An 11987-nucleotide genomic window follows, 5' to 3' on the forward strand; every position below is an offset into this window, starting at 1 on the left:
GGACGTGCAAGCATCCTTCCTTCTGTTCCTGTATGGAGCTCTGATGCACTGGGGTGGAGGCTGCTCACAGGCTCCCTCCTGCTCCATACCCAGCCTGTTGCTCTTGGCTCCAGCTGCAAAGGGGAGCAGGGCGGGGGTTGGCCATGAGTGGTGGGTCTGCCACCATCACCTCTGCATTTCTTCACAGCACTGCGATGTTTTTCCAACACTTTGCACAAATAAGAGGAGGAAGAAGTCCCAGAGCGATGTAGGGCAGGGCGGGACTGTGCAAGGAGCCCTGCATTGCTTGCTCTGGAGCTCTGCCGTATGCATGGATGGAAGCTGATGCTTCCTCTGCAAGAGGTGGCTGGCAGAGCAAAAGGCTTTTATCGGAGTGTTTGGGTTTTTTTTAATGGTTTTATCATTTTTGTAACAAAAATATCCCCTTAGACTAGGTGCTGTCCCAGGTGAACAATCCATGCAGCTGCAGGAGGTCCTCCCCCAGCTCAGTGGGAGTGGCTCAGGCGGTGTTCTCAGCTGTGGCTGCTGTGTAGATGACCTTGGATTTAGTGGGTGAGTCCAGCCTGGAGCAGGAGGGAAGAGGAGAAGTTAGAGCAGGAGGGGGCCCTGCTAACAGCTGTCCTGCAGTGGGTGCTGCTATCCCTGGGGAGGACTGCTGCCCACCGCTTGTGTTCCCATCTCTTACCGTGCATTCTGGCTGCGGTTCTTGTAGACATAGAGCAGGAAAGCCAGCATTGTGATGGCAAAGAGCACCCCGAAAAGCACAGCCAATACATCCCCTGTGAGCCCAAGAATGATACAAGGTTGGTTAGGGGGAGGGAATTGTGCGAGGCTGGTGGCAGCTTACACAAAGCCAGCAGCCAGCATGCTTACCTGCATGAAATGAGCTGGTGTGTCCTGCTGAGAAAAAAGAACTAGTGTGAGAGCATGCTGCAGGGACACCGGGGTGGATCTAGAGTATCCCCCCTGGCTTTCTCACCCTCAGCTCAGCACAAGGCTGCCAGAAACCCCATCCCCACCAGGCACCCCCAGTCCCTTTCCCATCCCTGGCATCTCCCCTACCTGCTGTCGCTGAGGTGCCACCACCTGAAAGAAGACACATCACAGTCAGGGGGTGCCCAGAGGGAAGGGAAACACCACTATGGGTTCTGCCAGAAGTGACAAGAGGTTGGCCCCAGAGCCAGGCTGCTCACATTGCTCCCTGCATAGGGATGGCCAGTGTATGTCCATGCCCTAAATGCTGGACCGGGGCTGCGCCAGGCAAATATTTACCCAGCACAGTGGTGCTGCTTGCACACAGCTGCATTATCGCCTCTGTGCCTCTCTGGTGCCGGCTGGCACTATCGGTGGCAGTGTCCCATGGTTCAGGGAAGTCACCACCACGACAACAGCACTCCCACCACTGCTTGGGGACAAGGGCTTTGTTTGAGCTCAGGGCTTTGATAGAAATAGCAAATATGAGAGAAAAAGCAGTGTTTGCACCTCCACCCCCACCTCTGCAATGCCAGGGAGCAGCTTCTGCAGAAAGTGGCAAAAGGCTTGGAGGTAAATGGTGAACACATGAAAGCAGCCAACAGGTTTACCAAAGATAGAGCATGCCAGCCTAACCCGATATCCTTCTTTGATAAGTGAGATTCTAGACAAAGAAAATGCGGTAGATTTTATCTCCCGGACTTCAGTGAAGCATTCCCGTGGTGCTGCCCAGGCACTGCGGTGCTGGGAGCCCACGGCCAGGGGAAGCCCCAACACTGCCCCAGGCACTGGTGCTGTTACTCAGTGTGACACAGGGCATCGGAAACGCCGCCCAGAGGGAGAGGGAACAGGATGTTGGACAGCAAAAAAATAAAACCCTGAGTAAGTTCAGAGAACTGAGAAAGGTCACGAATTTAGTGATGCAGTGATAGTCACACCTGAGGGCGAACAGGAATTTCGAGTCATAGCTGGAAACCACCAGTGCTAGGAAGTGCTCTGAGGACAAACTGAGGACAGGAGCAGGGCTGATCCATGCACAAACCCTTCACCAAGAGAAGCAGAGCTCTGAGGCCTCACTCCTCCCTCCAGGATGCTCACATATTCCTTACCCACAGGCATCTGCCTCTCCCAGGAGGAGCTGGGCTCAAAGCTTGCCAGCACCCATCTTCTGTGCAGGCTCTGGTCCGGCCGAAAGTTGTTCATGAGGATGTGATTGTCATCTGACTGCAGGCTGCTCACCAGTATGGACATCTGGGAGGAAAGCAGTGTGAGCGGGGTGGGATGCAGGATGCCCTGAGGAGCCAAGATCCAGCACGCACATGGCCAACAGACCTGTTCCTTGGAGAGCATCACAGTTTGGTTGAAGATAGTCCACTTGACAGACTCATGGCAGGGTGGGGTGGTCAGGGACCCGTTGTAGCGGAAATAGAAGTGCAGGTTATCAGGCAGCAAGCCAGCGATGTTGAACCCGGGCACAAAGACTTTATCACCTGGGAGGAGATATGGGGCAGTGGTGAACTGCTGCTGTGCAAGCTTCCCCTGTGTACAGAGCCAATAGCTGCCACAGCCTTCCTCTGCAGTACCAGCAGGGCATTACCTTTTCCTTGGATGCTGTGCAGGTGCTCGAGTATCTGCTGGTAATATGGGTTCTCCCTTGGCCCAACCTGCAACACAGCAGTGATGGAAGGAATGGCTGCTGGCAAAGGGCCCCATGTCCTGCTGTCCCCTTATCCATCCCCCAGATCATGTTGTTCTTCCTTCCCCTCCTTGCTCAAGGACTGCTCACCTCCAGGAAGACCCCCAGCACTGCCAGCCCATCTGGTTTGGTCAGGGCTGCCGTGAAGTTCTTATATTTGGTGTTGTAATGGACCACGTGGAGCTGAAAGGAAACACAGCCCTGATGTGGGATGGGCACCCCCGGATGGTGCTCACTTCCTTGGACAGAGCATATTCTGGAGGAGGGATGCAGCTCCTGCTAGGGGCACATTGCTGGTGAAGTGGGAAAAAGGTGCCATAGCAGTGAGCACCAGGAGCTGCCCTGAACATGGGCAGACAACCACCCTGGAGGATAGCAGCTGTACCAGAAGGGATGAAATCAGCCTGAGCTGGCTGTGTGCAGCTAACAGTCCTGTGCCACCAGCCCAACGGCAGGACAGAACGCTCCTCACCTCCCCAGCAAAGCGCCTGTGGTCAACGGTGTGCTCGGAGCCAGGTTTCGAAGGTGAGCCCCAGTGCAGGTGCAGCTGCTTGGCACGGTACTGCTGCGCGTAGCCGCCCGCGATGGCCAAGGACTCAGGCAGTATCAGGACCACTGCAGAGGGAGGGAGAGTGCGGCTGGTAAGGCAGAGTCTGCAGAATGGCTGAAGGGAAGGAGTCACCTTGGGCTGGGGGAGGTTGGTGACAACAAAGTGGCTTTGGATCTTAAATGAGGTTGAGAGTAGGGCAGTGAGTAGAGCCACGCTATGAAGCAGGATTCAGCCTGCAGGACACCCAGTGAATAAATTTATTCACTATGTGGGAACAACACAAAGAGGCTGTGGATAGAGGATAAGGGGATTGGCAGAGTCACGTACACCTGTGGGAGCACAGAGCTGCATCCGCTGCATCAAACAGAGCAGCCTGCAGGCCTGGCCACCACCAGGGCTGGCGTCACATGAAATCTGGAGAATTAGAGCACTGCCTGTTTGGACACTGGGCACATGTATTTGGTTTTGCCTTTACCTTTAGGTGTGGTTTAGGGGAAAGCTGAGCCCCAGATACCTGGCGAGCAGAACAGTGGTGTGGATAACCTAAGGGTTGAGCTATGGGGGGGTACAAGCACCAACATCACGAGCATCCCTGGACCCTGGGAGAGGCTGTAGATGGTTGGATGGCTGGACTGGATGATCTTGTAGGTCTTTTCCAACCTTGGTGATTCTGTGATTCTGTCCCATCCCTATAGGTGAAGTATTTCAATCACATCACCAGGGTGCAGGTTTGTGATGAGTCATCTGTCCTCCCCTGTGCCACCGGGCACAGAGATACAGAACTCAAATACACTCCTCCCTCTCTGTGCATTTATACCCTCCTATGTTTCTATCGTATATCTAAATTGGTGCTTTCCTAGCATTCATCTGAGTCATTTTCAACGTATACACGTGTAAGAAGGAGTAACTGTAGAGCTGTCCTAGCTGACTTGCAACTTTTCACTTTGTTCTGTCTTTCCTGAGTGATCACAGAGGTCAGCACATGAAAAACTACCTCAGCCCTGGCCCCTCTGGATGAAAATGCTACAAGTGTTTCTGCGAACACCAAACAGCACCAGATGCCAGGGTGCCTAAAATAGCAACCACTGACCTCAGACCGTTGAGCTATGCAGGCAGCTAGGGCAGGAGGCTATAAAATAGAGTGCTGGGCATGCCCTGCGCAGCAAGTCTGACTTGTTGGGTTTGCAGCATGCAGGGATCAGCTCCCACGGACAAGGGCATGGGGCTATCCTATCCTGCTGCACCCTCAGAACCAGCATGTCCCAGTCTGAGCAGCACGCACAGGGCTGGAGGTGCTCCTGGAAGGAGCTGGTGGCAGCCAGGATCCACTGCTGCAGGGAGGAAGTGATGAGGTTTCTGGAAAGCTGGGACAGAATCTGTTCACGTTATTTTACTATCAGTCTCACCACGCTAGATAGAGTGAAAAAAGCCCTTCTAAAACTGTTGTAGCCTTTTAAAAGTGTCTTAAGGTCCTCAGATAGCATCTCAAAATATAGACTTCAAAAAGTGTGTCCTACAAGAGAGGTGGGTACTTTAGAGGCTAATTCATACAAGGCCATGATTTCTCCTTTGAAAAAGGTGAAATGTAGGAAAGGAACCAGTGGCTGCAAACCTGCATTAGGAACAAATTTCTAAAGGAAACATGAATTACAATAAATTCCTGAAGCCAACACCCAACTGCAGTGAATAGCGAGCTCCCCACCCACCTGTGTGCCCATTGTTCTCCAGTGTGAGCATCTGGCTGGCAGGCAGGCTGTAGCCGGAGAGTTGGATGGGTCGCAGCTGGGGGCTGAAGATGGTCGTCTCCGTGTTGATGTTGATGGGAGACTGCATGTTGCCTGCGCACGCTGGGGAGTGCTTGGCCCACTGCCCTAGATCTGGCATGGGGAAAGGGCAGTGGTGAAAGCGGGCAGGGACAGGACCCTGGGGGTTTGATGGGTGCAGGAGAAGGGATGGGCCATGCACCATGCACAAAGGGTTGGTTTCTACCAAGTCAGCTCATGAGCAGCTCTGTGGGCATGGTAGTGGTTAGTCAGTGGTTGGACTTGATGATATTTGAGGTCTTTTCCAACCTTTAATGGTTCTATGCTGCTACATGACCGCTTGTGGCTGCATCACGAAAGGGCTCTGAGTGTGGTGAGCTGCCAGGAAAGTCTATTTTAGGGGTGTTTGGGAAGAGTGTGAGAATATCATTTACAAGTGGACTTGGCAGGCAGGGGAGCTCTGCAGCTCATCACACTCATTGCTGGCAGGCACAGCCCCCTTTGAGCACGGTGCCACCATCGGCAGCTTCTGCCTTGGGCGACTGCAAGCCAGCGCCGTCCCCCTGCTCTAGGAGACGGTGCAAAGACACAAGGTGATCCTTGGGCAAAGTCCCAGTACAGCCTCTCAGTGAGAATAGCATGGGACGGGCCTGTGCCTGCCTGGGGAGGCACAACCCCAGGGACCCCCACACTGAGGCATAGGGGATCCCTGCTGCCTCACAAATGGGGGTGCGCTGGCTTGGTCACTGCTGAACCAGCAGGGTGAAGGGAGGGAAGGGTGAGACACTGAGTGTGCACAGCTGCCTGGTAATCATTAACTAGGACTGGCTGGAGCCCAGGGTCTGATGGGTGGTGGGGAAAGCAGGAGCAACTGCAGGATATTTACCTTCATAGCTCCAATGGTTGTCACTGGGACCTTGAAGAAAAAAAAAAAGAAAAAAAAAAGAGCATGAATGGAAGGGAAAGGTTGGCTGCAAACACACCTCTGCCATGCAGCACTCCTGGTCCTGCGGCAGCCATGCACCCTTTGCCTCAGTGCTCTCCCAGCATTTGCCTTCTCGTCCTCCTCCTTCACCAGAACCAGAGATGCTCCCAAGGGACGCTGCCTCCTCCATGCAGAGAGAAAACTCCAGGGCTTGATACTTGCTTATTATCATTATAGTGGAAAATAATTCACAGATATCGCTCCCATCACTGAGTAGCACCAGTTATGCCCTTCCAACTGCTCCCACGGTACTCCCATCAGCTCCTGTAAGCACCATCCAGCACCATTTATCTATCCCTCATTAGGGTGAGTGCCTGCCAGGGTGGCCGGGAGGCAGGAGGGCCACCATGTTGGTCCCCATAGCCCCTAGTGACAACAGCCATTGACAGCCACTTGCTATTAATAGGAGCAGATTCCATCTCATGGTGAGAAAGGAAAAGGCACATTTTCCCAGGCCCAGGCAATCGGCGCACAGCCCCAAGCCCAGCAGGATCCTGTCCTCCTCCCAGCCCCAGGCAGCGGGTGGCCACAGCTGAAGGATGCCTAGGGACAGGGATGGGGACAGCTCTAAAGGGATGGCATCTCAGAGAAGTCCAGAGAAGCTGTGGTGCCCCATCCCGAGGGGCACTCCAGGCCAGGCTGAATGGGGCCCTGGGCAGCCTGAGCTTGTGGAGGGCAACCGGCCCATGGCAGTGGTTGGGGCTGTGTGGGTTTTAAGGTTCCTTCTAACCCAAACTGTTGCTGAGGCTTAGGAGTGATGCGTGGAAGCCATTCATCGAAGTGTGGGACATTCTCAAAGGTGTATGTGAAGGGAACAGCAAGGTGAGAGGGAGACGAGAAGGATGAATAGGTGCACTCGCACCAGAGCTGAGACCCGTGGGAGATATTCCAGCAGCTTTCTCAGGCTTGATTCCTCAGCTGCAGCACAGGGCTTGTGCTCTGGCACAGGTAGCATGTGGCACCCCGGGGCTGGCACACAGTACCTGGGCACACTGCACATGTCTCAGCTCCCACAGTCTGCCCCAGCACCCTCCTCTCTGCTTCCCTCTGGGGCTCCGCCTATGAAGAAAGCATAGACCTCCCATGCACACATTCCCAAGCACTGAGGCAACATTTCCCACCCCATGGAGCTGGGTCCCTTGGAGCATGCCCTTGGTGCTGCAGGGTGGCATCCCTTGGCACTGCGGTTCAGCTCTCAGCCCTGCAGTATTCTGCTCCCTTCCACACGGGGGCATTCACAATCCCACATCCTTTAAGCACATTAACCCCCTGCCCTGCCCAGCCCAAATGCAATCCCAGCCTCCATCCCAGCTCCCTGCTGCAGCACGTCTTCTCCCTCTGATTGCTGCTGAACTGCTGCCATGCACCACAACGGAGGTGATGGTGCCGCAGCTGCAGCTCCCTGCATGCCCTGCCCTGCCTGTGGGCGCGCTCAGCCCCGGCAGGAGCTGCAACATACTCCCAAAAATGTGCATGTAAGGAAAAAAGTGCTGCAATAGGGCTTCAATGTACATTCTGGGAGGTGAGAGCAAGGAGAGTCCCAGCAGGAAAATACTGTGGGGCACAGAGGGGCAGCAGCAGGAGCCAGCTGCCACTGCAGACAGCACAAAGGCGCCCTGTTTGGACACGTGGAGTCCCTCTGTTCCCAACTTGCTCCAAGCCCACCCCTCCCCTGAGCAGGGGGTGTTTCACACCCAAGAGCAGGAATACTTCTCCCTTTCAATGCTTTCTCCCCTCTGTATTCACTCTCTCTCCTTCTTTCCATCTTGGGATTCCAGTGCTGCCGCCAGCTTGCTTTCTTCCTGATGTCCAACACCATCCAACAACACCTCCCCGCAGAGTCGGGGCGGGCGCTGCCATTAACAGTGCACTGTTCTGCGTGTCCTGTGGACTGTGAGTAGCGCAGCTGCTGCTAGCAGTGGGGAAAAGCAGCAAGTTGCAGGCTGCTCCCATAAACATCCCCATGGCTGCAGGGACTACATACCTAACGCTGTTTGTACAGAGCAAGAGCCAATACCAGAGAAGAGAGAGGGCTCGGTGTAGCCCTCCATCCTCACGTGGAGAGTCAGTCCACAGAACAGAGCAACGTGGATTGTACCAGGACACACAGATACACCATGTCTCAAAGCATGAGCAGCACAGCTGCAAGTCCACAGTGTACCACGCATCCAGGCACCTTGTCCCCTGCAAGTAATAACCTGACCAAGGTACAGAGGCTGTGCCAGGGCGCTCATGCTTGCCCGCAGCCAGCTCCCAAGGCAAGGACTGGTACAGGGTCCAGAGAATAGCCAGCATTCCCTGCCAAACTGTACAAAGAACCTCTGCACCCCATGGACAGGAAGGTAGCAGACCCTAGCCTGATTCTACAAGCACAGCCCCTTTTTACCCACCCAGACCCACAGCCATGCAGCCCCAGCCATCCCTGCGCACAATGCCCACGGGGCACTGATCCTGGCTGCACTAAAGCCCTTTTGTGTTTATTAACTTCGGCCAACAGCGAGCCAACAGCGAGCCATGGGGATCAGCCTTTAATCTGCACCGGAGCTCAGGTCGCCGCAGGGATTGTTCTTTGTGCTGCTGGGAAACAGAGGGGCCTCACAAGGCAGGCAGCATCCCATGGAGCAGCGAGAGTTTGTGGGGGGGAAGCACAGGGCAGGAATGGCTCCTGGTCTGTTCCTCCTGCCTGTGAACCCAAACAGTCTTGAAGAGTGCCGGGGAAAGGGAAAACATTTACAGGGCATTGGGGAGCAAGGGATGGGATAAAAACGGGGAAATCCCAGGGAAAGACTGAGGCTTGAAGCGGGGGAAGGAGCTGAATGAGGGGGTTACAGAAGAGGAGGGAGCTCAGATGGAGGAAGAGAGCATCAGGGGACACAAAGCAGGACAGGTCTGAATAGGAGGGAGAGAACAGATAGGCTGCTCTACTACAAAGACACCAGAGGTTCCTCAGGCTCCCACGCTAGGAAATCTCATGGAAAGCCTTACAGAAGGCTGCAGAGTGCAATGGATGCTGCCAGCCTGGCCCCATGCAGGAGCCGAAAGGGGTGGAAAGAGACAGGAATGTGTATGGGACCCGGCCCCAGCACAAGGACCGTCACTGAGGGCTAGCTACTGCTCCTCACCCACATCCTCTTCCCACCCACGTCTCACCCAGCCCCACGCCACGCTCACAGCCGCACGGAGACGGTGTCACCCAGCTCCCTCCCACCCTGCGGAGGAGTTTCTCCATCTCTGTGGCAAGGAGCAGTGCATCCCCAAAACCCCATGCACAGCCCAACAAGGACTTGGTAAGAAATGTGAATCACTGCAATAACAGCAGCAGCTCGCAGCACCCCGTATTTGACACAGGGAATAGTGAAGACGCACTGTGAGCCCGGACAGGCAAACCCATGGGCAAAGCAACGCATGGGCTGGGACGGGGACATCCCTGCACTATGCTCAGCCGCGAGTGAGCAACGCACCTCACCATCTTCAAACCTTGCTGAACGCCGGAATGAGAAAAGGGGCCGAGACCACAGGGACTGAGCACTACCCCCCAAAAGTGACCCCAAAACTTCAAAGCCCCCTGCGTGGGGTGAGGGGAGGCATGCAACAGCATCCAGCCCCGCGCTTCCCACGCTCCCCCCATCCCACCGCTCGCTGTGGTGCAGCCCCACACCTGTCCCGCCGCACGGACCCTGCGGGCGGCCGAGAGCCCCGAGCCGCGGTGCGGTGCGAGCCGTCCGGCGGGAGCGCGCGGGGCGGGGACGCGGACCCCGCGGGGGTCGAAGAGTTGGCGGGAGCGGGGACAAAGGCAGCGGCGTGCGGGGCTGCGGGAGGCGGGGCTCCGTAACGGTGGGCACTGCAGCCCCAAGTCCCAGCGAGAGAGCACCCCCAGAATCGTGCATGGGAGCACAGAGGTGCTTCGTGCATCGGAATAACCCGAAGCCGGCACCAGGGTGCCCCGTGCGCGGCACTGCTCAGTGCCTCAGCGATCCCAAAGCCCCATCGGAGGAGGGGGGCTGTTCCGTCCGTCGGGGTGCCCCGCGCACTGCGCACCCCACAGCCAGCGCTGTGCAGCCCGGCCGCTTCCCCTCACCTCTCTCCTGGGAGTGCGGAGCGTTCTCGTCGTTATGGTCGTGCTCCTGCCCAGCGGCGGCTCGGCCCAGTCCGGCCAGCAGCAGGACGCAGATCCGCAGCGCGGTGCGGTTCATCTCTAGCAAGTGCGGCGTGCGGGACGGCCCGCGGCTGCCTGCTGGTCAGGACTGCCGTACATACATGGGAACAGGAGGGGGGAGGAGGCAGCCCTGACTCAACGCCGCCGTTACCTTTTATAGAGGCTGGAGGCAAAGTCTGCCGCCACCCGGCCCGGACAGGTGAGCGGCGCCGCCGCCGCCCCCCGCACCGGGACTCGAACCCGTGATACTGACGGGACGGAGGAGGGGGCTGCCCCCGCCCACCCTGCCCCGTGGGCACCTGAGTGGGGCGCTAGGCCCGGCCCCTGCAAGGGGGGGCGGGAGACCCCGTACGCCCCTCTGGCTCTTCTGCTGAGGGCGTGAGGGGCCCCTCGGGGGGGGCTGAGGGGTGTGCGTAGATATGGGGCGAGGGACATTTCAGCTATAGGATTCCCTCAGTGCTGGACTGAAGGACCCCCTCAGTGAGGCGCTGAGCCATTGTCAGCTATGAGATTCCCTCAGTGATGGGGTGGAGGGCTTCCTCAGCTTTCTACTCAACAATAGGGTGATGGATGTCCTCAGTGAAAAAGTGAGGGATATCATCGGCGATGGGGTATGGGACACCCTCAGCAATGACACAAGAGACTTCCCCAGCAATGGGTGTCCTCTCACAGTGCTGGGCTGAAAAAGCCCCACCTCCAGTGATGGACATCTCCAGTGATGGAGTGACTGACATCTCCAGTGACAGACATCTCCAGTGAGTGACCTCCTCAGTAAGGAACATCCTCAGCTCTGGCTTGAGATCTCTTGGTAGTGGGGTGAGACCCATCTTCCCAGTGTGTCCTCCTTTAGCAGGGGTTTGAGGGACTCCATCAGTACTGGGTGTCCCCCCATGTGCCAGTGATGCCTGTGCTCAAGTGGATGTGCCAGGACTCTTGCTTTCAGTGTTTTCAGCAGTAGTCTGAAAAAGTGTGCAGGCAGGGACAAGATAGAATTAGCTATGATTTTAATTTGGGTCAGGAAAAGGCTGAAGTGGTCCTGAAGAGTTCAAGGGGCTGTGATGTGTGGTGCTTGGGCAGATCTACAACATGTTGCAGTCTGTGTTGTAGATACAAAGGAACACAGAAGTAGTGCAAGCAAGGGTGCAAGAGAGTGGTTTTAAATCAGATATTGCAGCTCGCAGAAGAGATCCAAGTCACGGAGATGACAGGTGACTGCTTGCCAAGAAAGTAAAGTAAATGAAGTAAACATTCGGGATTATCAAGAAGGAAACAAAGAACAAAACAACAGGAACAACAAAAAAAAGAAAAAAACAAATAAAAAAACCACATTCTTCTGTTGTATAAACCTCTGGTGAATCCTCCTCTCAGTTATTGCCCATGGTTTTGTTTCTCCCATCACAAAAGGTACAGAAGCAGCAAGTGCAGGGCCAGGCTGGGCATATAAATGGCTTTTGAACAAGGAAAGAGCAAAGATGAGATGAAGTCTGTGGTCTTGGCATCCCAGGTCATACAGGACCAGGGAGCAAGGACGCATTTACTCCTTGAGTAGTGGATTTACAACACTGTCAACCCATGTTGTCTAGCAGGAAGTTTGAGAACAACCAGCAAAGTATCTTTTCATACACTGCAGAAGGGAATGGGGGAATTCCTTCAGCCGAATGTATAATTTGTGTCTGTACAAGAAGACACCAGACAAGTTGGTGGGCTCCTTATTACCAGCATCCCAGTTCTGTGCCATATCTCCATTGCCTCACACTTCTTCTAAACCAGTTTTCCCAGGTGTTTCCTAGCCCACACCTTCCTATATGAACACACTCAGTGTAGCCCTAACCAGCGCATCCAGACCTATTGCTGTTGTCACCGTG

At 55.5% G+C, this 11987-nt stretch overlaps 1 protein-coding gene across 3 annotated transcripts; it reads right to left on the reverse strand.

Annotated features, from left to right (window-relative positions):
- Positions 1-363: 363 nt before the first annotated feature.
- On the reverse strand, positions 364-10373 carry CA9 (carbonic anhydrase 9). Of its 3 annotated transcripts, none has more exons than XM_085213459.1 (12): positions 10045-10371; positions 5868-5897; positions 4925-5095; positions 3141-3283; positions 2759-2851; positions 2570-2636; positions 2305-2462; positions 2082-2223; positions 1063-1086; positions 874-897; positions 686-779; positions 364-563 (listed from the first exon to the last, which is right to left on the reverse strand). In XM_085213459.1, the coding sequence occupies exons 1-12, from the start codon at positions 10157-10159 to the stop codon at positions 500-502; spliced, it is 1125 nt and encodes a 374-aa protein (XP_085069585.1). In that variant the 5' UTR covers positions 10160-10371; the 3' UTR covers positions 364-499. The 3 variants fall into 3 exon arrangements, with proteins under 3 accessions (XP_085069585.1, XP_085069584.1, XP_085069586.1); XM_085213458.1 differs by having other exon boundaries at positions 874-900; XM_085213460.1 differs by lacking the exon at positions 2759-2851 and having other exon boundaries at positions 874-900; positions 10045-10373.
- Between the last annotated feature and the right edge of the window lie 1614 nt (positions 10374-11987).

The sequence above is a fragment of the Meleagris gallopavo genome, chromosome Z (assembly GCF_905368555.1).
Source record: "Meleagris gallopavo chromosome Z, MGAL_WU_HG_1.1, whole genome shotgun sequence".
Lineage (NCBI taxonomy): Eukaryota > Metazoa > Chordata > Aves > Galliformes > Phasianidae > Meleagris > Meleagris gallopavo.

Coding starts and splice junctions, on each gene's coding strand:
- CA9 (XM_085213458.1), bottom strand. CDS start 10,159: ATGAACCGCACCGCGCTGCGGATCTGCGTCCTGCTGCTGGCCGGACTG. Junction 5,096..5,867: donor CAACCATTGGAGCTATGAAG/GTAAATATCCTG, acceptor TCCCCATGCCAG/ATCTAGGGCAGTGGGCCAAG. Junction 2,852..3,140: donor ACAGGCGCTTTGCTGGGGAG/GTGAGGAGCGTT, acceptor GTTTCCTTTCAG/CTCCACGTGGTCCATTACAA.